The sequence below is a fragment of the Neolamprologus brichardi genome, chromosome 7 (genome assembly GCF_056152115.1).
Source record: "Neolamprologus brichardi isolate AB-2024 chromosome 7, ASM5615211v1, whole genome shotgun sequence".
Lineage (NCBI taxonomy): Eukaryota > Metazoa > Chordata > Actinopteri > Cichliformes > Cichlidae > Neolamprologus > Neolamprologus brichardi.
The window spans coordinates 63,030,493-63,058,188 of record NC_142110.1 but is presented as its reverse complement, the minus strand read 5'-3'; the positions used below and the strand labels follow the sequence as shown (position 1 = coordinate 63,058,188).

General features: G+C 41.9%; 1 protein-coding gene across 1 annotated transcript in view; it reads right to left on the bottom strand.

Moving 5' to 3' along the window:
• Positions 1 to 651: 651 nt before the first annotated feature.
• The window catches only part of LOC102793109 (homeodomain-interacting protein kinase 3-like), a 30,712-nt gene continuing 3,667 nt past the window's right edge, over positions 652 to 27,696 (bottom strand). The window contains exons 2-18 of the mRNA XM_006804769.3: positions 26,492 to 27,522; positions 26,097 to 26,288; positions 25,755 to 25,936; positions 16,028 to 16,151; positions 14,151 to 14,270; positions 12,573 to 12,659; positions 12,242 to 12,426; positions 11,934 to 12,096; positions 10,401 to 10,524; positions 10,169 to 10,263; positions 9,813 to 9,967; positions 9,356 to 9,517; positions 8,899 to 9,267; positions 8,586 to 8,747; positions 8,191 to 8,465; positions 5,955 to 6,103; positions 652 to 4,894 (exon numbers count right to left, since the gene is read on the bottom strand). Of these exons, the coding sequence (XP_006804832.2) occupies positions 4,364 to 4,894; positions 5,955 to 6,103; positions 8,191 to 8,465; positions 8,586 to 8,747; positions 8,899 to 9,267; positions 9,356 to 9,517; positions 9,813 to 9,967; positions 10,169 to 10,263; positions 10,401 to 10,524; positions 11,934 to 12,096; positions 12,242 to 12,426; positions 12,573 to 12,659; positions 14,151 to 14,270; positions 16,028 to 16,151; positions 25,755 to 25,936; positions 26,097 to 26,288; positions 26,492 to 27,520 (4,104 nt within the window). The 5' untranslated portion in view covers positions 27,521 to 27,522 and the 3' untranslated portion in view covers positions 652 to 4,363. The remainder of the gene's footprint in view (positions 4,895 to 5,954; positions 6,104 to 8,190; positions 8,466 to 8,585; positions 8,748 to 8,898; positions 9,268 to 9,355; positions 9,518 to 9,812; positions 9,968 to 10,168; positions 10,264 to 10,400; positions 10,525 to 11,933; positions 12,097 to 12,241; positions 12,427 to 12,572; positions 12,660 to 14,150; positions 14,271 to 16,027; positions 16,152 to 25,754; positions 25,937 to 26,096; positions 26,289 to 26,491; positions 27,523 to 27,696) is intronic.

The following is a 27,696-nucleotide window of genomic DNA, read 5'->3' as shown; positions in this document are numbered from 1 at the left end:
ATTACTTTCACTAGAGAGAGGCACATTTACAGTCCAACTATCCATCTTCTTCCACTTATCCGGAGCTGGGTCGCGGGGGAGAGGTCTAAGCAGAGAAGCCCAGACCTCCCTATCCCCAGGCACCTCCTCCAGCTTGTCTGCGGGAACACCAAGACGTTCACAGGCCAGCCGAGAGATATAATCTCTCCAGCGTGTCCTGGGTCTGCCCCATTTACATTCCAGTCTCCAAAATACCCATTTTTAAGATACATGAAAATCTGTGATTTAATCAAATGTGTTCAGAATTTGCAAACTAATGATGAGTAATCTGATAAATCACAACACACTGCTCTCCCCTACATAATCGGTGTAAAGTATCAGGATCAGCATTGGAAATACTGGCCCTGTGTTGAATTGGTATCGGATCAATGCGGCAGTATTGCTCTGCACTAATTTCAGACACTGGATGAGCCAAGAGGGAGCACAAAGGCCAGTATAGGAGAAATGAGGAATATTGTCAGTCAGGCCAAGCCTTTGTAGTACAGTTCACGGATAAAAATATGGAACTAGAAATGAGCACTTTAATATGATCCCAACAAACACATTTTGTGTTTTAATCCCTTTAAATAAACTTTCACGAATCACCATGTACAATCAGAGGCAGACACAGACTGAAGCAAAAGATTTTTTTTTAATTCCAAGTGAATCTTGACATGGTACACCATCATTTCATAATTTGACACTCACCAATAAGAGTCACCAAGAAGGAACCCGCTTTTTGTGACAAAGTATATACGGCTTGGTCACACTGAAACTCACTGAGAACTAGAGGAGGGGCGAGGGGCAGGAAAACGACTGCAAACTGGTAAGACACACATAATTACAACCAAACAATTATCATTTCCCCAGTCCTCAAATTGATGTATATTGCACAGTGCAGTTGCTACATGTCACACAAGTGTAGCATTTAAGATAAAAAATAAAACCAAAATGAAAAATCAAAGCCACACAAATCTACACATTTAGAACAGTAACAGATTCGATTTAGCAATCATGTCTACATAATTGTGTCCAAGTACAACAAATGTTTACCCGATAATTTCATAGGTGCCATACAAAAATTCATGTGTTCACACTGCTTATTTTTCAGTCCATATGAGACATTGAGAGGATGTTTGGTAGCTTTGATATAGCGCCAATAATGGCAGGCCTGGGGGTCTAAATTTTAGTGTTAAGAGTGGAGCCATTTTTGGATTATTGCTTTTTTGGTTTAGTTTGTTATAAGAGGGACTCGTTAGTTACAATGCCTATAGGAGGAACTCTGTCACAGAAAGTTCAGCTTTCATTTTATTGGTGTCCGAGCAGTCCTCAGGCCTGCTCGAGGATGCTGAGCACCAAGTGCTTTTGGATCCTGGGCTGTGCAACCCCTCTAGAGCCTTTGAGATTGTTAACCTCAAATGGAGAAGGAGGGGCGTGCGATGTTGCTGAATTTGGTACATCTCATCACCTGTGCGTGGCTGACAAAGAATACACACAGGGGCTGCACGCCACAGGATTTAAAAACTGATCTTCCTTGGAGTGGAGTACATGTTACGGTGCAGTTGCACTCCAAGCCAAACTGCGCACCATTGCGCATCACTTAAAATTCATCGACGCGGTAGAATAGTAGACAAAAAAACCAAACAGGATACACCCATTAATTAAGCAACATAGCAAAAACCAATATGATGTAATACAATAAGCAGATCAGGGTGGGATAACTTTGGAGCTAAACCTTTGAATATTAATTGATAGATAAAGCCTTTTGAAGGAGCCCCTGACTGAAACACATGATGTCTGCCTATGGTAATAGCTGCATATCAACATCCCAATCACAAAAAAAAGAAAGAAAAAAAAAAGAAGCTGTGCAGCCAACAGAAACGCAACAACATTTGAAAACCACAAACAGACGTCGAGTTCCACAAATACATTCACTGTTTGAGAGTAAAGCTTTGCATTTGTGTATGTTCAGGCCCTATGTTCTGGAGTACTGCACAAGTACGGTGAGCACGATGAAACATTCCCTGACTCGAACCTTCTTAGGATTCTGTGAAAAGAGGGATTGTTTTTAGACGTCATGTCGGTCTAACAAACAAACTTTGGATTTTTTTTTTCTTCTTTTTTTGTGAAAACAGGATCTGATCCCGTTAGAAAGAAAACTAGTCTTAACGCGTGACTGCTTTGATATTGATGCGAGACATCATCTCTCAGCCACTTGTATGAAGAAAGGCACTAGTTGTACAGTACGAAGAATTGCGAATACAGTCCGATAACGCAAATGAGAAGAAAAACGATAATACGTCAACAGCACACAGAATCAAAGAGTGAATCCAGCCTACGTTTGAAATACTGATGCTAAATACATACGCACAAAACACACACGCACACGCACGCGCACACACACACACACACACCAAAAAGCACTGAATTTAAAAAAAAAAAAAAAAGGGGGGTGGGAAGAAAAGGAAAACTCATAACTTCCATTACAGCAGTTTACAATCACTTCAAAACAACAAAGCCAATATACAGAGGCACTAGCATATAGAGTAGCATTCAATATACTCTAGGATCAAAATAAACCCCACTTCTATTGTATCTAGCTGTCAGAACTACAATACAAGAGCGAGAATGCAGGCTAGAATGAGATTAATCCTCGAAATTCACAGCTACGAAGTGGCAGATAATCAGTACATAGCAGCTTATTATCTAATACATTCCAAAAAACAATTTGCCAAACACAGCTCAGAAAATAATAATAATAATAAAACCTCAACCGAAACACTCAAAATAGAGATCTCACAATATATTCCAATGTTGACAACCGCAACAAGTATGCTGGAGGTGAAAAGGAGAGAAATATCGTCGACCATGCTTCAGTAATTATTAAAAACAAACAGTCTTTGGTGCTGATTGGAGTAAAATACCAGCTGATATGACGGGTAAAGACACAGCTCTACTACACGGTGGGGGGAAAAGAAAGTCGAAAAACACTAGAAACACACAAATCAAGGCTATGCATCCACCCTGAAGGAATGTATCAAAACTGACAACAGGCTTCAATACATGGACCAAAAAAAAAAAAAGAAAAAAAAAAAGTTTGCCTCACATGAATAATTTCAAACGATTATAACTCTAATACTCGATAGCCCAGCACTGATACTGTAAGTTGATAGGTTATTTCAAACACTGAAAAGCAGTTTAAAGTAAAAACATAAAAATTCATGTTTTTTTAAAGTCTATGCCACTCCCAAAATCTAGAACGTAAAATGCATTAATGCAAGTCTAGCCTAAATGCCAAATAATAAAAACACAGCAACCCAGAGTCTATCTAGATTGTATTGCAGTTACAGTAAACAGTGACAATACTGTTGTGAATTAAGTATTATAGTGAATAGAAAACGATTATCAAAATATCAAATCACTCTTTATGTACATAAAAAGCTCATTCAGTCAAAGCCCTATGTGTGCAGCCTCTAGCTAAAAGAAATCCATACTCTGACTTAGAAAGCAAACCCAAGTCCAACGTTTGCCAATATTATAACATAAAAACAAGGATTAACCTCATATGTATCCAATAAGCCCATCTTATTTAAACTCTGTAGGTTAAGTGCTGCAAGACTATTTAAATGTACAATCTACTGTATAAGCTCCTGAAGTAACGTCAGAGACACTCGTTTTAAGGCACTAAGAGAGGGCAGCAGTACAGTCTGCCCGAAACAAAGAGGGGGTGGGGGGCTATCAGCGGTCGTCGATACACACTGGGATGGCTTAACAAACACAATCTGACCGGCTTGTACATGCTACAAGGCAATAAGGATAAAGGGGGAGAGAGGCTGGGCCGCCTGACAGCAACAACTACTGATTTCCAGCCGTGAATTAGATCATACTCTCTGAAAAACAACCACTGATGGGAGGTAACATGCAAAGGACACATTCTTAATTAAAATTTCCTTATTGTCATATGAATTCATTCACTCCCGTTGCGCTCTCTTTAAAGCTTTGCAGTTCTTATCTATTATTACCTCCGTTAGTCGATTTCACGGAAAGTCTTTCAGAGCTCAAGATGCTCCGACAATCAAAACATAATCAATGAATCGGGATTACAGGCTGGGAATTTCTTTGTCCTCCGAACTTTAACGTCATCTTCGGCATTGTTACTTTTTTCTTACTCGGTCCGCTATGATACGTTGTTTTCCATCTTCCCATCTTCTTCTTGCTCATCTTCATCATTACATGCGGCCATTTTGTGCTCTGCTGCTAGCTCTCCCGGCCCAGGTTGATGCCCCCGTCCACTTCCCGTGGCCCTTCCTGACCAGAAGGTACTGCTGTGGCCCCGCCCTGCTCCTCAGATATAAGAGAACTGGGGGTGGTGGCTGAGCTTGGTGGGGCTCAGAGGGAAGCCTGTGTAGGCGGCTGGGGAGGCCATGTAAGGGTGAGGAGGGGGCGGTGGAGGAGGGAAGGGAGGCTTGAACTGGTGGGGGTGGGCGGCGTATCCAGGCTGGTGGTGCGGGTGGATGGTTGGGGAAGGGAGGAGCCTGTGAGGGTGGGGAGCGGGGTGTCCAGGGTGGTGAGGGTGGGCGCTGATGCTCAGGGTCACCTGGTGAACTATAGCGCCTCCTTGGGGGTGGGAAAGACCGTAGCCATGCTGGAGGAGAGGGGGAGGAGGTGGGCGAGAAGGCAGGATGGGGTGGGGATGGTGGGCGGTGGTGAGTGGGCCGCTGGGGGGGTAGGACAGCAGAGTGTGGGGGGCGGCTGAGGTGTGTGTGGGGCTGAAGGTGTGCGTGTGGACAGTAGGGGGAATGTAGGCGTGCGGCCGCAGAGGCCCATAGTTGCCGTTCCATTCTTTGCTGCTCTGGTTTGAAGCGTACGGCTGCACCTGAGGGAGAGGACAGACCAAGAAGACTCCTTTAACACCAGGCGCAACTCACACAGGAGCCGTCTGAGACCTCTGATATATGCGCATGCTCTTCTCTCTCAGAGTAAGACAAGAACACTGACATTACTCGTGTCTGTTGCTGTGAACATGAGCTCATAGATACACAGCCTAACGCTGCTGCGTTTTCCACTCCACTAAAAACCTCTTGTTTTACTTTCAACTGGCAGCAACAAAAAACAATATTAGAGATGACTGATTTAGCTTTTTGTTTCACAGGTGAACTCTGGGTGATATCTGGGCATGTTAGAAACCATTACTGGCCTGAACGGACCAGTAGCCAGTCAACTGGCTCAACGTGTTTTTTTGCTGGTCCTAAGCCACTGGTTAAGTCATTTCACGAACAGAGATTGGAAGAGCTCAGAAAAGGGAAACAAAAACTTTCAGCACCTCTGTAAGTAATCCATCGCAGACAAAGTGTATAAACAGCACAGTGTCTTTCCATGTAATCTATGCTGTGAACCATTTCTTGGCTGAAAGCAGAAACTTTCAAGTTTTTGCCGGTACGCGACCCCACACACACACAAGCTTCAGAGATGCAGATTATGTTACCGCCACTCAGAAACAGCAGTTTCCTGGTAAACAGTGGCAGCATAAAAGACAGATTCTTGAGTATAAACATACAGCTGACTGCACAAGCTGACGATATCAGAATCAGTATACGCCATTAATCCTTGGGGTGGGTTGTTTAACTTTGTAACATGCACTCAATTCAAATCGGGAAGAAAATTGAAATTTACAATTGACTTAGTAGTCGATTAAAATCTGCCTCACTATTACTTTGAAAGTTCACTGGCTTCTTACAAATTAGTCCTGATCCCTGGTTTTCCCTTCCAGCTGTTCACTGTTGTTGCAGTCAGCCTCATAGACAAACACACAGTACCACATACAGAGTGTGGGAAACACAGAGTCCTCCTGGAATGATCTCCTCTGAGTAGAAGCAAACCTTAGTTCAAACCTGTTAACGGCCTATATATAAACAAGAGAAAGGACACAAACTGACCTGTCCAAAGCCCAGAGGGTGCTGCTGCCCAGTCACCTTTTGCTGTCGGGACAGCAGGGGGGCAGATGGGAGGAGGGGGATGGAGGAGGGAGTGCTCTGTTGTCCTACGAAGCTGCATCGCCCTTTGGACCGGGACCAGGACTCTAAGACTGGAAGAGACAGAAGACACATTATTCAAACAAAAGCATATACAAAACCAAAAATAGACTCCAGGTTTAGTCTGTGTGACTAAAAAGTAACAGCAACAACCACAATGACTTCAAACAAGAATGCACACCAGAGTGACAGTAGGTTTACTCTGTTTAACCCTTTAAAACCGGTGGGAGCGGGCACGCTCTGTTTTGCTTAACTATTTTTAAATCCCGGTAGCTCTACAACCACGTAAGCTAGCGCAATAATTTTTTTTGCATATGAAACCGGAGGAGTTGTACTTACATCTTATGCCATCAGCTTGTCCTCGGTCACAGTTTCCTTCCACATATAGCTTTGCAAAAACTGCATAAAAAGCGCTTGCAGCAACAAAAACATAATATTCCAGAAACACGCTTTGCCGATCCGATCAGCTGTTCATAACACTTCCTACGTTGGAATAGACGTCAGCGCGAACTTTTGCATGTCCGCCATGACCTGCCCGAAACTGGAAGTGACGTCATTTTCGCGGAAATGTCGTTTTTTTTTTTTTACCATATAGCCTCATGAGCCTATACTGGTGTTTTTAAAAGTTATCTTTGACTTTATGACTTTCTGTGTCGTTTCTGGGATGCTTCGGACTCATATTGCACTGCTGGAAATAGTTTATTTTGATGCATATGCTGTTTTTTTGCAAATTTGCAGTATAATATTTAATTTCGTTTTTCCTGCAGTATATAAAAATTGGTGTATTTCAAAAATAAAACTATGAAGACACTCAAAATAAATTTCCTGTAGTGGGAAACTATTTTGTGCAACTTTTTTGTATTTACAGTTTTGAGGGATAAACCTCTTAAATTTCTCTAACTAGAAATATATGTTAAAAAACAAAAACGATTTTCAATTTTTTTGTAGTTTATTGCACTTTTTTGCAATTTATGTAATGACTATGCACTTAATGCAGACATATTATTAAAATCTGGGCTATAATGGTTGTATTGATGTATAGCAACTTGAAATGCTCCCAAAAATGGCACTACAGCATGTAAAAATATAATATAAGGTCTGGCGGACTTGGTTCTATGGTAGGTCTTAAAGGGTTAAAGAACATGAAACTTTTGGCATCTCAAAATGTGACCATTACTAATTTAAGTTAACATGACATATTTTAACCTGTCATGACTCAAAATGTTAAAAAAAAACAAACAAAAAACTTACTCCTGAATATATGTAAACAGCTGGGAATCTTCACATACAACACAGAACCATTAAATAGATACGAAAATCCATAAAACCAGGCAAAGGGGAAAAAAGACAATGGACACTCAGAAAATGGCATCTGAGCAAAGTTGATCCTCAGACTCTGATCTGTATCAGTTTTAAACTCACTGCACAATTAACACATTTATAATACAGAATTATATTCTGGGTATAGAAACTGATCTCATGTCAGTGTCTCAGGATAACTTTTGCTGCACAGCAAGAACCAACGGCAAAAACTCAAGCTCTGGTCCAGTACCAAACCAAATGCATCCTCCTTTCCCCCTCCGTACGTAGGATCCAACAGAGTATCCTGTCCTGTCTTTATGTAAACCTTTAGAAACTACTGTAATATAATGTGGATCACTGATGGAAGACTATGCAGATTTAAAGAAGAAAAACTTTTCAACTCAAATGGAGGGAAAGCCATAACAGAGGCAATGTTAGCATTGCCTACAACGGATGCATCTTTTGAGGTCTTAGACTAGAAGAAAGTCTTCTGCTGTTGTCTCTTGATCACCTGTTAAAGCCTCTATGACCCACTAGGGGGCGGTAAGCCCCTACTGCTTCCAAATGACCTGTAAAGCAAACACCACCAAAGCACAGGTGACAGACCACACAACTGGGCCAAAAACATGACCACCCCCACCCCACCACCACTATTTCAGGTGGGTTGTTTAAAAACTCCACTTTTATACACTTTTTTAAAGTAAAAAACAAAAACAGCGCAAAGCTCTCTGTACGTGTAACAAAAAACAAACAAAAAGATACAATAAAACAAAAACAACCTCAGATTATAATTATAGACATAGACAAACTTTGCATTGAAGAATCAGTTTTCACTGACCGTTTCTCTGGACACGCTCCTCTATCCCCTGAGTGTTGTTATTCTGCACTCTCATTGGTGGAACTACCATTGTCCTGATGCCACGTGGGCTCCTGCCCTGCACAGTAGGCGAAGGTAGTGGCGCTACTACGGCAGCCAAAGACGGGCGGTTGTTGTGGTTACTGTTGTCAAGGTAACGATAGGTACTGTTGCCGCGAGGGGAAGTCGACGTGTCGGATGAGGGGGAGCCTTCCACTGTGTCACAGCCGCTCTCGTGACCATCATCCTCAGACATGCTGAACAGGAGGGGAGGGACAAACAAACAAAGAAGATTCAAGCAACCGCTACTTAAAAGTGTTTTCAGTGTTTTTCTGTTGAGCAACTTTTTTTAGTTACTGAAGGATGTAAACTGTTACCTGTTGGCTCTCTTGCATGGTGAGACTGAAGGGCTGGACTGAAGAGAGTTGGAGGCAAACGAACTGGTGCTGAGGCTGCTGTCGGGGCTGCTCAGTGAGCACACTCTCTCCATAGACAAACTGGTGTTTCCACAAGCCTCACACACACACTTCTCTTTGCACCTGAGGAGACGTTTTTAATATTTTTTATTATTTTAGAGGTAGTCTCTTGTATAATGCAGGGACTTTCACAGAATGTTGTACATGAAGCTGACATGCTTTCCCTCATAAGCAGGGCGAGCTTGAACGAGTTCATTTTCCTGATTATACTCACTCATTCAGACGGCACCTCAGTGGTTGTTCCTCCCCACCCTCATCCTCTGCATCTGTCAGATCACTGCGGATGCTGATAACGCTGGGCGTGGGGCTCCCGTCAGTGTCGGCCATCAGAACCGCCACATCTCGCTGCCTGAGCAAGTCCGACTCTCTATTAGCGTTCGTCGCCACCTCTTTGAAGCAGCTCACTTCCTCCTCTGCATCATCATCATCCTCATCTGTGTTTTGAACTTCTGGTTGCCTGGTTTCCACTAAAGGCACCTCCCTTTGAGGCTGCTCCCTTCCTGCCACTGCCTGTTCAACAGCGTCAGCCATTTTGGGGGTCCGACATCCAGTGATGTGGACGTTGCTGGAGTGAGACAGGTTCCTTTAAACAGAATTATTTCATAAATGTTTAATATATCAGTGACAGAGGATTTAAAATCCAAAGACGTGCACAAGGAGCAGAAGCCAACCTGTTGTGACTGTGCCTGTTCCTTTTATTGGTTGGCTGTGGCCACACAACGTGAGCTATGCCGATGTTGATCGGCTGATGGGCCGAGAGTGCTGGCATCTGATTAGTCAGAAGAGGTTGTTTGATCACTGCGTTATAGTGGCTGTTGTGTGGACGTACTTTCCTGTTACAGATTTTAAGAGTAAAGGGTGTAAGAGAAACATGAAGCTCCATATTTTGGGTAAAAGCATGAAGAGAACAGAAAACATGCTGTGACATGATAAGAAAAACAGTTACAACTCATGACAAGAACTCCAATAATGATATTTCAACCCTGCTTTGCACATAATTTGGTAACTCCCAAAATGAATCTTATCATTTTTGCACACATGCCAATAAAGAAATTGACAGAAAAATGTTGACCAGTGCAAGTCTTGCAAGCAGGGACTTTCCCCAGACTTTAAGTCTTTGTGACTCACCCCCAGTCGCTGATCCGCTGAGGTCCAGCTGTGGTGTCGTTGGTTAGGGAGGATGGTGGTGGTGGTGGTGGGTGAGAGGGAGGAGGCCCTACTGGAGTCATCTGCTGCCAGGCTGCTGGAACAAGGAGCTGCTGCCCCCGGTTAGACCAGGCCTGCTACAGGGACAAAGGAGTCAAATCATAGATGTTATGTAATCTTCTTTGATCTCCATTGGTGTCAGAAGTGGTTTTTGAGGAACTGAAGCTTTTACTCAGTGACGCATCAGCAGTAGGGCGACGGGAGCTGAGAGTTACTCAGGGTGTGTCTGCCACTGCTTCTTTAACAGTTCAACTTATTGTTGCATGTACAGAGCTTACCTGAGCTATTACACCAGGCCTCACAGGTAAGGGTTGTATAGGAGGTGCCTGAGTTGCCATGGGGACAGAATAACCTGCTGGCTGATTAAGGTTGCCTTAAAAAAAACAGAAAAATTTAATTAAACTGTTACACAATAACTACATTTTATGCCATTTTGGTAAAGTTACTTTTTAGAAAATATAAAATGAATGTTGTGTAACTGCCAAAAGAAGCTATGAACAGTCGATATACCTTGCATGGTTGGAGGACAAAGAAGGAGGGCAGGGGGGAATGAGTCACTGCACCCAAACTGACCATTTCCAGTTGTCAGAGCTATCCCCGGATGCAACACTGATGGAGCCGACTGGGTGATAGCCTGCTTCAGGTACGTGTACACAGAGGCAACGGCAGAGCAGAGAGCAGTGAGTGATAGACAGAAATCAGGTGAGAAGGTAGAGGAGAAGAGAGGAAATGAAAAGGAGCGGTGACAAAGAAAGACACAACAAAGGTTAGCCATGAAAAGATAATGACAGTGGTGCCAGTGAAGTCAATGTGACAGAAATATTTAATCCAGTTTACTACAGTGATGCATTACAGCAACTTCAGGTCAACATTAAAGAATATGCTAACAGAAACAATATGTTAATTACCTTAATTGTCGGGCTATAAGCCGCTACTTTTTACACAAGCTTTGAACCCTGCGGCTTTTAGTCAGGTGCGGCTTTTCTATGGATTGTCCATGATTTTTGTGATATCGTAAGACTATTTGTTTTGTTTGTTCCGCTGTTGTACGGCACTACGTTGCCTGGCGGAAGGGCATGTGATCAGACACACAGTATCGGGGTTCAAGAGTGGTATGTTGGTCACATGTCCATCCGCCAGGCAACATAGTGCCGTACAAGTAGCGCGAAAAACAAACTTCAAAGTAGCGCTACGCGTTCAGCGGGAGGCGTGGATGACGAGCGGCAATAAACTTGCGAAAAGCAAGTTATGCTCAACTCCACCGGTGGAATCTGACAGCGTGGAAAAGTGTGAAAACATCCACGATCACCAACGGATTTCGAAGGGCTGGACTGCTGCATGATGGAGAGGAGGACACCGCCACGGCCCTTCAGAGGGTGTTCGACTCTGACACTGACAACGAGGATTTGTTTGGTTTTGAAAGTGACAACGAAGGAAAGCTGAGAGTGGATGACGTAGCCATCCTGAGCCTGTTCGTATCCGACACTGGAGAAGAGGACTTTGGTGGTTTTAGTGCGCAGGAAGAAGAGAAAGATGGTGGTGAATGACTGACTTTTCTTCTCGTTAAAGCCGTGTCACTGCACCTGAGCCTAAAAGGTAGTCCGAATCTATTTTTCTGGTGTGCTGTAGGTTATTGTTATGTACTACATTTGTTACTCATTTATGAAGCACAGTACATGTTTTGTACTTGTATTTACCAGTACTTGTACATATACCTAAAAAGTTATGCAAATATGTACCCGTAACTTGTTTTTCAAAATATTAATAAAAGGGGTGTGTCTCCAAACAGCCATCTCTTTCCTGACAATTCCCTTTGTGCATATTCTCTTACATATGATAAGTCAACATTGAAACACCTGCGGCTTTTAGTCGGGTGCGGCTAATGTATGTACAAAACAGGATTTTCCCCTGGTTTTAGCTTGTGCGGCTAATATTCAGGTGCGCTTTGTAGTCCGGGAAATACGGTAATTGTACATGTTTAGAGGCATTTAGGCACTTGTTGTGCTGAATGACAGACTAAACCTATTCCTAGCACAATCTCACCTGAGTGTGGATTGGTATGTTGCTGTAGCCCAGGAGGCCAGAGGAGGCAGTGGGAGCTAGAGGTGGCCTGGAGAAATGAATGGTGTTCTGGTTGAGAGCGTCAAAAACTGCATTGCTGGACCGAGTGTGGCACATGTCCATGATGCGGAAAGATGACTGCACACTGGTAAGGGTGACAAGGGAAGCTGTATGTTTGTGGTTCACGAGTACATACTGTATTTTTACCAGTGTGCTCTAAGTTAGACGGGAGAAAGGAAGCACACAGGAATGTGAAAATCAACACATCTTGTGAGCTGTCGGAGCCTTACTGGTTGCTGTGAGGGTAGTCCAGAAGATGAGTCATAGTGAGGAAGGGGTGACTGAGGACACTGGTGGGAACAGTCCTGTCCTCGGCATCGATCAACAGCATGCTCTTAAGCAGAGACACAAACTCCCGCCTGTCTGCCTTCTCTGCTTGCATGTCAGCGTTATCAGGACTCAGCACCAAGTTCACCTAATTGACAGAGCAAGTCACAGCCACAAACTTAGGTTTAAATATATATTTTGTGAAGGTAAGACTTGTATTGTATTGTAAGGTGTTTTATTTGTGTCTGGTGTGGTTTGAAACCGATCCAAGTGATTTGGTTTATAAAGACTCACGTGGGCTATGTCATCCAGACAGCTGAAGATGTACTTTCTGGCCTCTTTGGATTTAAGTCCTGTCTCTTTCTCATGCTCCTCTGTTGTCTGGAGGATGAACAGCAACATGAAGATAAATATTTCAGACACATAAATGTAATATGTTAAGACTTTCGTATAAGCAGGGGTTTGCATCTCTGTGTTTTGGAAATTACTACTGGATTTGTTTCAGAGATGAAGGGTTAGAGTATTAGACAAAGTATACAAGCAGGGAGAGCAAACTATACACGTCAGCATGCAAATCTGGACGTGCAACTTGTTCCAACTGAGTTTTGCTGGAAAGTACACGTACAGATAAACACTCAGCTTGCATTCATTTAAACTGTATTTAAAGTCAGCACAGCAGGTAGTCTAAACACAGTTTCACATTTCCTTCGGCTTTCCTCCGGGTTTGCCGGCTTTGTTCTGTTTGGAAAAGATCATGCAGCTGTTTCCTATTGGGAATGTACTGCCACTTCTTATTTTTCCCTGACTGCAAGGATCTTTCACTTGACTTTTTTCTAAAATTTTAACCCTTTAAGACCTACCATAGAACCAAGTCTGCCAGAGCTTATATTATATTTTTACATGCTGTGGAGCCATTTTTGGGAGCATTTCAAGTTGCTATACATCAATACAACCATTACAGCCTAGATTTTAATAATATGTATGAATTAAGTGCATAGTGATTACATAAATTGCAAAAAAGTGCAATAAACTACAAAAAAATTGAAAATCGTTTTTGTTTTTTTAACATATATTTCTAGTTAGAGAAATTTAAGAGGCTTATCCCTCAAAACTGTAAATACAAAAAAGTTGCACAAAAAAGTTTCCCACCACAGGAAATTTATTTTGAGTGCCTTCATAGTTTTATTTTTGAAATACACCAATTTTTATACACTGCAGGAAAAACGAAAAATAAATATTATAATGCAAATTTGCAAAAAAGCAGCATATGCATCAAAATAAACTATTTCCAGCAGTGCAATATGAGTCCTAAGCATCCCAGAAACGACACAGAAAGTCATAAACTCAAACATAACTTTTAAAAACACCAGTATAGGCTCATTGAGGCCCGGACGGTAAAAAACTACATTTCCGCGAAAACGACGTCACTTCCGGTTTCGGCCAGATCATGGCGGACATGCGATAGTTCGCGCTGATGTCTAATCCAATGTAGGAAGTGTTATGAACAGCTGATCGGATCGGCAAAGCGTGTTTCTGGAATTTTATGTTTTTGTTGCTGCAAGCGCTTTTTATGCAGTTTTTGCAAAGCTATATGTGGAAGGAAACTGTGACCGAGGACAAGCTGATGGCATAAGATGTAAGTACAACTCCTCAGGCTTCATATGCAAAAAAAATTTTTGCGCTAGCTTACGTGGTTGCAGAGCTACCGGGATTTAAAAATAGTTACGCAAAACAGAGCGTGCCCGCTCCAACCGGTTTTAAAGGGTTAATGAACAATTACTGACTTTTAATGACGTGTAGTTGGCAGGAAGAGGCAGACATTGTGTTTGTGTCATATATGTGTCTATTTTTGTAGGATCTGAATGCACATACTTTTAGTCTCCACGATGCATAGGGAGAATCTGATTCTTTGGAGAAGAAACGAGAGGTCTTGGTCCCCTTGTTGAGCAGCTGCTCGGGAGGCAGGCCTTGAGTCTGAGAGATGTACCGGATCTGAGCGGCGCAAGAAAGCAGACAGGACGCAGTGAGGAAGAGGCAGAGGAAGGGAGAGGAAGAAAATAACAGGAAAGTCACAATCGGTCACAACAACTTACATAATCACTGCATAAAACCACACAACATGATCATCATGAATGTAATGAATTTTACCCAGTTTCTATATTAGTTTAAATCAGCTGATGCACTCTGCTTGTGTAAATACGTATATGACTATTCTTTAAAAAGAACATAAGGTAGACTGAAACACTTTCTCCAACATGTACCCCATAGTGCATGTTGGAAAAACCATTTTATTAATAACAATCTTCACCCATAAAATGTAATCAAAGGCTCAAATGTTAAGTGACAGATTCATATGTTCTCAGTCCATATGTAAGCAAGGATGGCCACCTTTTACCCTTTCCCCCCCCTCGCACTAACAAGTCCAAACTTTCTTTGTAGTTGACTGCAAGAAATCAAAGTTTAACACAGCTGAATCATGTAATTTCACAATGTTTTTATTGGGATGTGCAGGCCTCTATCTGATGTTTATTTAATGAGCATGAAAATCCATTTAGATTTATCAGCCCATGCTTAATTTTACTAATTTGTGAGACATTTTAAAATGCCACTGAAGGTGGGATTACCTTCACAGTGTGATAACAAAGAAGTAAACCATCTTGCCCAGATGTCGGCTGTCTTTTACCAAGATTGGTTGAGCTGACCCCCCAGGCTTGATTAAACATCTACGATACTCCAGAAATTCACACAAATCCTACAGTAACAATTTTACAGTGTGTATGTGTGTACATGTCGTGTCTACGGCCTAGAACAAATACACTGACTTGCCAGAGAGCACTGGACTGAGAACCTGCTGATGGTGCACTGAACGCCATCCACACTGTCTATGTGTGCACAAGTGTGTGTTATGTGTGCACGTGTGAGTGTGCGCACTTGTCTACCATCAGGCTTATGTTTATAAATACATTTTGCTGTGTAGAGTGGAACTGCAGTGAGCCTTGGCATAGGACAGCATGCTTTTGGGGACTCGATGTGCACGCGTGAGTGTGTGTCCTGGCATGGCCCTGTGATACAGAGCTGTCAAAGCTCAACGGATGACTATCAGCTACTCTCTGACTGATGAGAGTTCAAAGCATTAGCTGCTTCTAGAGGAACAAGGACCTCCAAAAACACTGAGGAACACACAATAAAGCAGGGACGATTTTAAAGAATCGATGGCTTGGTTTGGCAACCAAGCAACTCATGATGGCCTTCATTCTGGACCTCGATGAGTTGACTATGGTCAAATCCTGCACTAGTCTGTGAATGTGTTATGGGCCTGTTCCCATGCTCCCTCTCCCTTGCCGGGGGACTCCATTTAGGGTCCCTGTTGTATAGTTTAGATCGCCCAACCCTGTGGGAAGATAATCACACACTGCCAGGAACAATTTCCTGATTCACTTAGTCCAGATTAGTATTAGGTGGATTTCATCAAGGATTTGTTGGACCACAGTCATAAAGCAGGAGAGAGATTGGGAAGCAACAACAAATTAAGGTTTAACTGTGTAATAAAAATACTATCGTTGGGCTCCTGGGAAAACACAGCCAAGAATGAATTATACACACTAAATATTTATTTTCTGCAAAAATGAGGTTTAATTTTATTTTCTCCACCTTCATTTATGAAAGGTCTCCCTCTTCAGGCTTTCTGTCCTTGAGAGTGTGCATGTGTGTGTGCGTTTGTGTGCGTGTGTGCGAGAGGGGAAAGTCACCTGGTCGTACTCCAGCGCTCCAGGGTAGAGAGGCCAACCCAAGAAGAGCTCAGCTATCACACATCCCAGCGACCACATGTCTATGGCCTCACAAAATGGCAGGCCCAAAATAATCTCTGGAGCCCTGCAGAGAGAAAAGCGAAAGAAAAGGTTACGCCTGGGAGTTGTTCACCAAGTATAATCACAAACAGGTCATACTGACACAACCCAGAGAACAACAAAATAAGTATGGATTGACAAGAGTGGAAAGGCTGGGACCGCTGCAGCTTTTGTTGGATGGAGCTCAAAAGAGGTTGAACAGGAATGTTTATGAGAACAAAAAGGTAAAAACACCAAGCATACACCCAGGGCATTAAAGACAGCTCAGGGACTAGTGGATGAGAAACTTGCACTTCTGGACTTGTCTGTTTAGTTGCATAATTAACCGTTACATTTAGAACACAATGAACTTTTTTGAAACTAAGACCGTTGTGGCAATGTGGGAAGACAGAACTATGAAAACCATTCGAGAAAAACAGATTATTGTAAGAACTTGGCACATAATTGTTATTTGTTTGGAACAATTTTCTGGTATTTCAGCAAAAAGATCTCTTATGGCTGGTACCCATTTTTAGCATCATTGATGACAGAACTGACCCATAGGATACAAGGACAGAAGCTGATTTGCCCTGGCATGTTTAACTAAGACATGGTGATGTCTGTGAAGGTTCTCAGTCATCCAGGTCATCGTAGTCAAAGGAGCTTGCAAAGAAAAGCGTCTGAACTGAGTTCTGAACTGAAGAAGCTTCTCGGATGAGGGGTGAAACGTCTTTAAGTAACTTAAAGAAGTCCAGACGCTTTTCTTTGCAAGCTCCTTTGACTAAGACATGGTTAAAAACTTTGTTTCAACAATGAATCTTTCTGTATTATACATAAGGAACATTATGAATACCACCATGCTGCCTGGTATATGACTGCCAAAAAGGAACCAGTTACCATGTTGTCAGCAGGATGTTCTAAGAACTTAAACCAAACACTACATCCATATGACGTGCATTCATTCCGGCAACAAAAGAACTAAATCTCTTTCAAAGAATGGACTTTGCCACTTGCGCAATTTACTGGGTCTTGTAATCTTGCAGTAGTTTCTTGAGCCGGTGGATGAAAACAATGCTCTATCAGGCCTGGACACAACAGCTGAGAAACACTGCTGCAAACAGCAACCACTGCTGTGACGACCACAGGGAAAATGACTGTTGCCAAGCAACAACTGGACGCAGGACGATAATGTAACCGCGTTACTGGGTGATAAATGGGGCCATCAGTCATCGCTCTGTGTGTACATGTCTGTGAGAGTGTCTGCTTGTGTGTAGACACACAAACGCATATGTCAAGTTCATTTTTACAGAGCCCAGGCTTTCTGCCCTCCTTGGCTTGCAGGAAATTACACTTTGCCATTTCCCATTGCTCATTCAGGAGGAAGAAGTTCAGTTATGCAACACCAAAAAGAGCCTTGGGGTAGATGGCCTCAAACATTTACAGAACAGTCTCGTAGCAGGGACTAAGACGGTGATTGTGGGTTTCCTTGTTCTAAACATGCTTGAAGTGGTTGATTTTATCTGACAAACCAAAAACCGACCATTTTTCAAACAAACAGAAAGGCTAATAAAATACTTTTAAAATCTTTACTAAAATAATAAATTAAAAAAAATGATTCATACTTATTAAAACAACAAATAAAAATAGATACATAATGTCCCTTGTTGAGAAACTGCAGTCATAAAAAAAACAGACAATGCTGCTGAAGATTACAACCAGTGTATTATTCTGATGTAGGAAGAGGAAACAGTGGTTCTTGTTTTAACTGTCATCACACCCATGTGCTTCTGCTGTTTCCTTAAAGTCAAGAACAGATCACACGGCAGCAACTCAATGCATTTAGACACGTACACAGTCAAGTTTAAACTGAGCACCAGAAAGGGGAAGAAAGCAGAGTTTAGTGACACTGAACGTAGCAGTGCCCCACAGCTGGTCTACTGGGATTTCCCCCAACACAGCCATCTCTAAGTTTTACAGAGAATGGTCTGAAAAGGTCAAAGTACCCAGAAAAATGCTTTGTTAATACCAACAGAGAAAAACTTCCAGACGGTTTCATGCTGATAGGAAGACAACAGTAACTTAAATAATCACTTGTGAAAATGTTGAATCAGATGGGCTACAATTTGTATGAACTCACCAAAAACATTGCTTGGTCTCCTGAAATCTTAATTTTTGCTGCAACATCTGCACAAGCAACATGAGAGTGTGGTGCCATCCTGCTTTGTATCAACATGTCAGTCCAGTGGTGGTGTAATGCTGTGAAGGTTATTTTCTTAGCACACTTTGGGCCCTTTAGTACCAACTGAGCATGTGCAAATGTGTAAATGTCTACTTGGGTATTGTTGGAAACTATGTCAACAACATAACCATCTTCTGATGGCTACTTCCAGCAGGATAATATGCCACGTCACACAGTTCAAATTGGTGTCTTGAACATAACAATGAGTTCACTGTACTCTAATGGCATCCACAGTCACCAGATCTCAATCCAAGAGCATCTTTGGGATGTGGCGGAACAGGAGGTTCTCATTATAAATGTGCAACAGACAAATCGTCACCAACAACAGCTTGTTCAAACCATGCCACAAAAAAACAAAACAAAAGAAAACAAAAAAACAAACAAAATCAAGGCAGTCCTGAAGGTAAAAGGGCATCTGTAAAGGTACCAGTAAGTAACTGAAAAGTCTTCGGTGACTGTGTCTATTCTTAGATGCTATTAACTCTAGAGTCAGTAGTAATGATTTACAGTAATTATAAACTACCCAAGTGTTGATGCTTAAATGGTATGGTAAATGGGAAAGACTCCACTACACATGAAAGTGATTCTTTGAGGCTGACATTTTGAAACAGAAGAGTCAATCTCTCTAGTTTAGACAGTACAGCCCATGTTGGTAAGCTTCAACTGCACCTAAATTTTAGTCAGTATTCTGTCACTTTATCTAAGGAAAATACAGGATGCTCTTCTCCACCAACTACACAAGCAAAAACTCAGTTCAGCTGTGCATTACAGGCCTACAGCAAAAATAAACGGTCCACGTGCATATGGTCAAGGGAGAGATGGACACACACAAAAATAAACCTGAAGAGAGGAGTGTGTATGTGCGCGTGCATGTGTTGTTGTTGCTCCCCAGAGCAATAGCGGCAGCCTTCCAGATCTATAAAAGCTCATCACACAACACACAGCTGACACTCCCGCACACACGCACACACCCACAGGTGTTTGGCAGGCAAACCAGGTTCCAGAACTAACTAGTCTCACTAGAGAGCAGCAGCTACGACACGAATAAACAGTGGATACAGTATGGCAACACACTGCTGCGGTGTTCAGAGAACAGAAATAACTATGGACACACACACACTCTCTCTCTGGACACGTGTTTAATTGATGTTGATGTGATGGGACTTGGTACAGGACACGTGAACCCTGTGCTTGAACAAACTGCAAGCAGAGCTGATTCATCATGATTACATATCAAACAACGGCAGCAACTCACGTTGCAGGAAACACGTCAACCAGAGCAGCAACATTTGAAGCATGTCTTTGCTTTCTGTTGCATTTTCAAAATGTTTGTAACAATTCCTTAAGACTAACTGATCTTTGCTTCTAATTTGTAAAACAACAACAACAACAAACAAACTTGTAAGTAATATGAAGGCGACTCAATGAGTTCTCAGGCCACACCTTTACAAACATGGATACATGCCTGTGATTCATTTGTGACAACAACTAGCACATGCTAACAGATTTTTGCTACTTCCTCCCTCCATCAAGCATCTACGAGGCCATATTTGTGATACATGCACACGCACACTTAAGGCCATACTACTCACACAGTTGCTTTATCCTACCTAGTGACAATATGTACACAATTTCTGCACAAAGGTGTGGATTGGTGGGGAGGAAATTACCCGACGCTGGTCAGATCTTGGACTAAAAAAAGTTGGCTCAAACAAAACTGACAATGAGGTGATCAGTGGCCAATCCAATACGCTGTGTACTACACCAAATGTCAGCAGCACAGAGGTTGCTAGAGGGAAAGCTAATGAAGTATAAAATGAGCAAATGAGCAAAGTGACAGCAGCTTGGAGGCATTTCACTTTAGCTAAACCAAGTTTTTATTTGTATTTTATAGGAGTTTTTTAAACTGCGGCCAAATGAGTTGACATGACTGACTGGTACTCGACATAAGCAGATATCATCAGCCATGGTAAAGGTGTGGTGACTTTATGGCAGACTACATTACAGGATTAGTAAGGAGAAACAACTAACAAATAAAATGACAATTATATTATTTAGTCATCCAGATCCGCCTCAGATGTATTGAATATCGTCTCAATGGCAGCTACCTGACATTTATTTACCTGTTCACATGATTACATTTCACTGCTTTGTAGAATGTAACCACTATCATTGTTTTACTTCATTAGCATTTAAACACCACAATAATTTGCACTTAGATTTTGTTTATTATCTACACAAACTGCATTTGTATGCGGCTGATTATTACAACATTCACACTAACACAGTAGCCAGTGTTTATAATAATAATATCAATAGCCATAACAACAACACTGATCTTATTAGCTTATTAGAAATATAGTGTAACCGTTTAGTTGTGTTTAAATGTAGCTCTGGACACACCAGTTTCAGATTTTTGTACAAACAGTAGCATAAATAATCCATCTAGAGTCCCCAGAAAAATCAATAAGCTTGCCACACAGACACACAGCTACGCAGATTAGGTGTGTGTACTATCATATCATATCATATCATACAGGTGTACAATTTTACGTGATAAAAAACTGACATATCACAAAATCAGTGTTATAGAGATGCCGTGTGTTTACGTTCCCTAGTATCCACAGAATGTGATAAGCCCAGGCATGTCAAAATGATGATTTAATACTGAAACAGTAACTAAGTCAGTTAAGTATGTTTGTTTTTATTTCTATAGCATCAGAAGTATCATCACAAAATTCCATCAAATATCTTACATACAACTTTGAGTCTATGCTACCCAACCCTAACGCAGATGTGTGTACACATAAGCACATACACACAAAAACAAGCGCACGCAGGTGAAAAAAGGGTCAGTATATAAAAAGAAAAGTGCAGGTAAATTTGGAACCAGCAAACAAGAGACAGGGAATGTATTTAATGTTTTATCATATACATACACTTAATGTGAGTATAATATATTATTCACTCAAAGTAGAAGAAACGTATCATGGAATCAGGTATGGACTTCACTGGCAGGTTTCCCTGCGGACTAAATGTCACTTAGGAAACATGATACCAAACATGGTTACAACTGATTTCCACAGTTTTACTTCCACAGAAAACGGCAAATAAAAAAAACCCAACAACAACAAAAAAGTCATCTTCTAGCCCTACTTTGTGAAACTGTGCCAACGTGGGTGAGGCAGCAACTTAACTCAACATATGGATACTGGATTTTGAAAAGAAGCTCAAGATCTGCCCAGGACTCTGTCAAATTAGACCTCGACGAAGACACATCTGAATATCTACATGTACAAGATGTACGACACTAGGCGCCAAAGTAAAACATCACTTCAGTGGCAAAGACATCACACCTAGCTGAAGGAAGCCTACACACCCTGCCCCGATCTGTAACTGTGCTAAGATGATAGCAGTCTTTACTTCTACCTGAGCTGCTTAGCTGAATTATTCACATAGCCCAATGCTCCATTTTCACTGTGGAAGGTGGTTTTACGTCAACAACCCCCACAGCACAGAACAGTCACCTCACCAGGCCCTGCTGTGTCATGCTACTATGGCAACACCACATAAGCACATGATGAGCACAAAGGTTTCAGCTACGACTGTCTAGTTACAGAGCAAGGCTTAGGGGAAATCAATCAAGTTCAAGTTCATACCATCACCCTCTCAACTCAAGCACGGTCCTCACTACCAGATAAACCCAAACTATGTTGACATATCGCGCCTCTGACGCCAACAGTGAAAGATGAAATAAAATGTACACACTCACAAATTATGTAAAATGGATGTGATAATCTTTATAAGAATATAATTTCCGATCCTATAAAGCCTATCCAACTTGAATGCATATTTCTTTACAGGCTTTTGAACATGCAAACAGGAGGATCAAAAAACCCAACCTTTAATTACTGGACATGCTACCACTTGAACCACAGATTACCCAGTGAGTCATAAGTTTTTGTTTTATTACCAACACAATTAGCAACATCATCCAAAAGGAAGGTCAACGTAAATTTACACAAACATTGCTAATAACTAATAACGGCCTAATATAAAATCTCAAATCACAATAATCTTCCTTTAATTGTTCAAAAGTCTCTGTATAAGGTTAAGGTGGACAACACTGAAACTATGCTATTTTTGTGTAAAAATGCTTGTACAAGTTTAGGCTAATCAATCATCCTAATCAAATCACATTAATGACTTGTGTCACATCATTGTTTGTTATGCAACATTCAGGAAGGATCTAAACTAATATCTTAAATGTGATAATTTAATATAGTAAAAACTCAATGCTAGGGTTCTTTTTTTGGGAGGGGGTGTCCATCTTTGGTTTTCAGACAGCACTGTGGAACTTTAGCTCTGTTGACTGAAATGATACTGAATATTAAATAAGCTAGTCACAAAAGGCCCTAACTTTACATTTAAACAAATGTACTTATACAAGCAGTTATGGCTATGCTATTTGTCTGCCCTCACTTTGACATTAGGTGATATGTGAATGCCTTGGAACTGTAAGTTCTTTTCAGTGAGTGTCTAATGTGATTTATGGTCAGTGCTCTCAAGACTAGAACTAGACAAAACACCAATCTGTTCATTTTTTTGTGGATAAATATAGACTCTTTGTCATTCCAGTAAACACCAGGAACAAAACATTCATACTGGGCCTCATTAAAATGACCTCAGTTTTACTGCCATTTTTGGGGTTTCTTTGTGTTTTAAAAATCTGAATTCTCATCAAAGCCACATTGTTGGCAATGCCATTCTCCATGGTGCTGGAAAATCCAGGGAAAACCCAAAAACATTAAGCAAAAAAGCAGAAAAGAAAAATCCACCCAACCACTGTGGTGAGGCTGTATCTATTAAGAGCTTCGCTATGGTAACAATACAGCACAGGCATTATGTAACATGAGCATGGGAGATGATACACTATATCCTTCAAACCACTCTCCACATAACCTCACTTACAAACAACGTAACACTCGCACAGCGTGAGCTGACTCATTGAACTGGGTCTTGTATAACAGCAATAAGAAGCAACAGCTACTTTCATCTGCTCCACTATTAACACGTATAGGAAACAAAATGCACTGCAAAATATTATTATGACATCTCAGTTTGAATACAGACAATTCCCCCAACCAAGCTGACATACATGCTTACCAGTGCACACTGCACAATTAGCATATGCAGTACCAGCTATCATCATGGCTAAGCCAACTCCTCCTCACACAAACCCACAATGGAAAGCAGGTGGGATATACAGCAAGAGAAGAAAGCCATGAAGTACTGGTTTATTTAAAAATAAGACTTCTGTGTCTGGAGTCAGCATATTCTTTCAGCCATACACCACCAGCTAAGATAAAAGTCAAGTTAAAAGGTACAAATCTCAACATACAAACGTTGAATACTCAGCAAAGCCCTTCTGTGACATTCATGTGGCATTATTGTCAGGCATGTTAGGGCACATTTTATATCCAGGCTCAACAGCTGTTCTATAGACAGGGGCACCACATAGGAACACACCCAGACACACACAGGAATGTCTGAATGTTTTTTCCTGGATCTAAATGTGGGTTTTCACATACCACATTCTTCACTGGCCTGAGTGACCTCTCTGAAATCCACCAGAAGCCCATTTTAACTGCACTATGATCTCACTTTTGCTGCTTCGAGACGAAACACACACACACACACACACACACACTGAACGCACGTTCTCCACAGTTAAACAGGTCAAATGAGGAGCAAATCCTTTATGTTATGTAACAGCTGTAGCTCCACACTAAACCTCAGCTCTGGTAGAGGAGGGGGCTGGGGAGTGGCTAGATTTCTCTAAAATAGAGAAGTTGCACAAAGCTATTGGTGGAATGTTTGTGCTCTAAGGCTCACAGTTTTACATTTACACGTCCTAAGTTTCTTCACCTCAGGAAACCCAGACTTATGTATCCCCATTTCAACACCACTACCAGAAACGCTTTTGAAATAACTGATAATGTGCTACGTTCCTTACAGGGCAATAAAATCAGAACTGCAGAGAGTGTACTGTTGGGTGTGTGTGCTCCATTAGCTGCTGGCATACCCCTTATCCCAGCAGCCTCTGAAGAATTACACAATGAAGAGTTTGCAACAGTTCACCCGACCCAAATGACCTGCTTGCTGAAACTTGCTAGTCGGAGTTGGGATGAATAAAATTGCCAGCGTTCTGTCCCGTGATTAGCAAAAATCAAATACTTTTGCTTTGGAAACAAGCTTGGATATCATTATACGTGTCACAAACAAGCCTACGAGTCCACAATGAGACGGCTATATACCAAAGCGAGACAAGGTTGTTTTTTTTAGTCGACCTTGTGGTCTACTTTGTTTTTAAGTACAGAAAGTCCTAAATTTATTGTGTCATAATGCGAGCATATAAGCTTACAGCTTAACAATTTAATTAAGTTCTACATTTCAGTTCAACAATGCGTCCTGAGGTTGGGAAAGCTGTTTCATAAGCACGTTCTTGCTTTCACAGAAGCCAGAAAGACAAGCCAAACATTTCATGACGCTGTTCCTCATATAAACATTTCAGTTCCTCTGCACGTTATGCAAGATCAGCCAAGTTAAGGGCGTGATGCATTGAGAACTACTCAGATGTACATCCAGGCATGTACATAAAAAATGCATACTAATACAGAAGGGGGAAAAAACAGCTCCCAAGACATGTCAATGAACTCCCAATGAGAGTGTGCAGGTTGTTACAGACCACGTCATTTTACATAACAGAGAAGGCCTAAACACACAATCCTCAGGCAAGACCTCACTAAGCCCTGTGAGAAACAGGGAGAAACACACAAACAACCATTACCCATGGGAATAAGTCAAATCACTGTGCTAGCATGTTATGAAGACAAATACCATGACATTTCACCTCGTGACATATCTGATCTTCCTAAAAATATTCTACCATGTGAAGCTTATTCTGAACACTTTGTACTACTGGAAACCAGCTGAGCTCAGTCTGATGCATGCACTGATTGGTTTTTAAAACATATTTAGGGGCCTTTTTGACAAATGTGAGTCCTATTCCAATTTTTTAAAAGCCCATAATTACAGTAAAACTAAAACTTTAATTGTCGCATTACAGGAAATAAAAATGTTTACCATAAACATTTGTCTCAAAATGAAAGATCATGCTTCTCTTATGATATGGTAACTGATAACGCTGCATTAAAACTACAGGGAGTAGTGAAGGCTGCATTCTGATCTACAATAACAAAGCAAGTTTACACAGCAAATTATTTTAGAACAGCTTCAAAATGTCTTTCAAAGTATGAACAGGAATGCCTATCATATCACGCCACACCCAATGGTGAATGACTCCCATGAGTCTTGATGAATGATTCAGAATTGAGTGAAAGCACTCACCTGTAGTATCTGGACTGCAGATAAGTGGAGCAGACAGCCTTGGAGACATGGCTGGCTGAGCCAAAATCAATGACTTTGACTCTGTAGGGCTGTCTGGAGGGGTCAACCAGCATGATGTTCTCTGGCTTCAGGTCGGCGTGAATCAAACCCAAAGACTTGAGCTTCTTTAGGGCTGTTGCCACCTGCAGGAATTAACACAAATACAAAATATGATTCAAAATGGTGCTCTGCATTTTTTTAGCCCATTAAAAGCTAGGTGTGCCAGCTCTAAAAGCATCATCATACAGATCATACTATATGTCCTGTATCTTGTGTGTTTCTACGCCAGAAAAGCTGTTTTACCTGCTGCAGAATAGGCCTGATGATTTTGAGTGGCAGTGGGCTGAACTTGTTCTGTTTAAGAAAGTCATACAGATTTTGCTCCAACATCTCAAACACCAGGCAGGTGTGGCTGCGGTGCTGGAAGCACTCCAAAGCACGCACCACATTGTGCTCCTCTGCATTCTCACTGCTCAACCGTGCCAATATCTCAACCTGGAACAAAAGGAAATAACATCGGCTCAGACTATCAGCTGTTAAAAGATTATGGGAGAGAGAGGAAAAAAAGCCAAATTGAACTGTTTCTGTTGTTCGGTTTTGGTGTGATGCTGCAACAAAACTGTGGTCATGCACAGAGCAACACAGCAGCAGATTTCAGCTATCACACTGACAACAGACAGTAATTGACAGTTCCTCACCTCAATCTGCCCCTGACGTGCATAAGACGGATGGTTCTTCAGTATTTTAACAGCCACCACTTCACTTGTTCCCCTCTTCCAACACTTTACCACCTGGCCAAAGGTGCCACGACCCAGAAACTCCAAAACCTCGTAGCTGTTCTTCTGGGAACACAGAACCTCATGCTGAACTAACTGGTAGTCACCATCTCCTGACCCAGCTCTAGTCACTGTAGCTCCAGCCACTGCCTCGTTACTGCCATTTGGCCTGATTTCAGTTCCATCCACCCTGATTCCAATGTCTGTCACACCTTCCACCCTGTTGTGTTGAGCAGGCATCCCTCCACCTCCTAATCTGACAGTGTCTGCAAAGTTCCCAGTGTTGGTTTGCAACATGGCCACCGGAGGAGGAAGTGAAGGCAGAGCAGATACCTCCTCCACTATCTGCATGGTTCCGACACAGTTGTTTCCCTGCAGTTGTTCTCCACTTTCACCTGTCTTCTTTTCACATTTCTGGATGGCAGCTGTGTCTAAAAGTTTGGTGTATCCTCCTGGCCTCGGTACTCTTCTGTTTCTACCACCGTCCTCTTGCGTTCTGATACAGGCCCGACTCAGCAGCCCACAGTCCAGGCCTCCTCCTGCTGGAGTACCACCACTGTCCCTATAAAGCCTCACTTCCTGTGGGCCTCTGCTCTGGCAAAGAGACTGCTGATCCTGGGTCTGAGCTGGACCTTCTCCTAGGTTCTCTTCACTCTGTATTCCTGCAGTCTGCAATGCCCACAGCCCCCCTTCTCCGAGCTGTATTCCTGCGTGCAGTCTCCCTGAATCAGCCCCGACTGAGGATGGGACAACGTTGTTGGGATATGCAATACCGTAGTTGACTCCGATCACATAGGTTTTGGGTGGTGGTCGGTGCTGAAAGGCTCTGCTGGTGTTATTACTGCGGTGGGCTTCACCTATATGTCTGCTGGTACCACTACTGCTGGTTCCTAAGGCACTTGTTTGAGCTGAGTGCATCTGTGATGGGTAGACCAAGACTTGTGAGGCCATACCTAAAGAACAGAAACACAAGCCACATGAATCATTTAAAGCATGGCAAAACAAACTCACACCAAAATGCTACATTCAAAAAAAGTAAAGAGTAAAGAGTAGAACCAAAGTTTTTTCTTCTCCTTCACCATTCTCTCGAGCCAAGATTTTAAACAAAAAGAAAAAAAATACCAAAG